Genomic DNA, 1,942 nt, shown 5'->3' on the forward strand with positions numbered 1-1,942 from the left:
CCGACCATAGTTGGTCGGTAATGTTTAATTAGTTTTAAAAAATATATATTTTCAATTACCGACCAAAGTTGGTCGGTTTTTTTTAATTTTAATAATTAATAAAAAAAACATAATTTAGTTAAACCGACCAACTTTGGTCGGTAAAATTAAATTAATAAAATATGTTTCCGACCAAAGTTGGTCGGTAAGTAATTAAACTTGTCAGATGGTCATTTTAATATACCGACCAAAGTTGGTCGGTAATTTCTGACCAACTTTGGTCGGTAAGCCATTCCGACCATCAAAACACCGTCCACACCATAATGGTCGTGTTTTGGTCGGTAATTTGCCATAACCGACCAACGTTGGTCGGTATTTTAGGTCGGTTTTTAGCCAATTTCTAGTAGTAATTAATGAATGCATAGATAAACCAGGTCCTTCTATAATCTAGTGCACACAAAAATTATACACCATACAAATCACCCCCCTCTTGTGTGGTATTGAAGTATAAAACATTAAATTATATGCTAAGTTTTCGAAGTGTGAGTTATGGTTGGACTCGGTTGCATTTGTGGGCCATGTTTTATCTTTTAGGGGCATTAAGGTGGATCTAAAGAAGATTGAGACAGTTCAAAACTGGCCTATATCTACTTCAGCTATAGAGATTAGGAGCTTCTTGGGTTCGACGGGTGATTATCACTGATTCGTGGAGAGGTTTTCATCTATCTCATCCCCATTGACCAAGTTGACCTAGAAGGGAACACTTCTCAGATGGTCCAACGAGTGTGAGGTGAGCTTTCAGAAGCTCAAGACTGCATTGGCTACAACCCCAGTATTGTCGTTGCCTAAAAGTTCAGGATCTTACACCGTGTATTATGATGCATCACGTATTGGACTTGGTACGGTGTTGATACAGGATGGTAAGGTGATTGCCTACACATCTCGGCAATTGAAGGTTCATGAGAAGAGTTACCTTGTGCATGATTTAGAGTTGGCACCCATTGTTCACGCACTGAAGAATTGGAGGCACTATCTATACGGTATTCCATGGGAGGTCTATATAGATCATCGGAGTCTCTAGCACCAATTCAAACAGAAAGACCTTAATTTGCGGCAGCGGAGATGGTTAGAGTTGCTGAAAGACTATGATATCATTATATTATATTATCCGAGGAAGGCCAATGTAGTTGCCGATGCATTTATAAGGAAGGCTGAGAGCATGGGCAGTTTGGAATATTTACCGGTAGTGGAGAAGCCACTAGCTATAGATGTTCAAGCATTGGCCAATCAGTTCTTGATATTGGATGTTTCGGAGACTAGTCGGGTTCTTGCTTGTGTTGTGGCACAGTCATCATTGTTGGAGCGTATCAAGGCTCGCCAGTTTGATAATCCTCACACTTTGGTGTTGAAAGACACAGTGCAGCGGGGTGGTGCTAAGGAGGTTGTGATTGGAGATGATGGTGTTATGCGGCTTCAGGGCCGGATTTGTGTTCCAAATGTTGATGGGTTGAGAAAGTTGATCTTTGAGAAGGCTCATAGTTCGCGCTATTCCATTCACCCAAGTGTCACGAAGATGTATTATGACATGAAACAATACTATTTGTGCAGAGAATGAAGAAAGATATTGTTGCTTATGTCTCTCGGTGTTTGAATTGTCAACAGGTGAACTATGAGCATCAGAAACCGAGTGGGTTGATTCAAAGATTGGAGATACCGGAGTGGAAGTGGGAGCGTATAACTATGCATTTTGTGGTAGGCTTACCACAGACCTTGAGGAAATATGATACAGTCTGGGTTATTGTGGATCGGTTGACTAAGTTCTCACACTTCATTCCGCTGATCACTTCCTATTCTTCTAAGCGGTTGGCTCAGATTTACATCTGGGAGATTATCTGCCCGCATGGCATGTCCATTTCTATCATTTCTGATCGAGGCACGAAGTTCACATCACATTTTTTGAGAG

General features: G+C 40.9%; 1 protein-coding gene across 1 annotated transcript; it reads left to right on the forward strand.

Moving 5' to 3' along the window:
• The first annotated feature begins 1,198 nt into the window (after positions 1–1,198).
• Positions 1,199–1,594, forward strand: LOC138900034 (uncharacterized). The gene has a single exon (XM_070186735.1). The coding sequence runs from the start codon at positions 1,199–1,201 to the stop codon at positions 1,592–1,594; it is 396 nt and encodes a 131-aa protein (XP_070042836.1).
• Positions 1,595–1,942: the final 348 nt, after the last annotated feature.

Source organism: Nicotiana tomentosiformis, chromosome 10 (genome assembly GCF_000390325.3).
Source record: "Nicotiana tomentosiformis chromosome 10, ASM39032v3, whole genome shotgun sequence".
Taxonomy (NCBI): domain Eukaryota; kingdom Viridiplantae; phylum Streptophyta; class Magnoliopsida; order Solanales; family Solanaceae; genus Nicotiana; species Nicotiana tomentosiformis.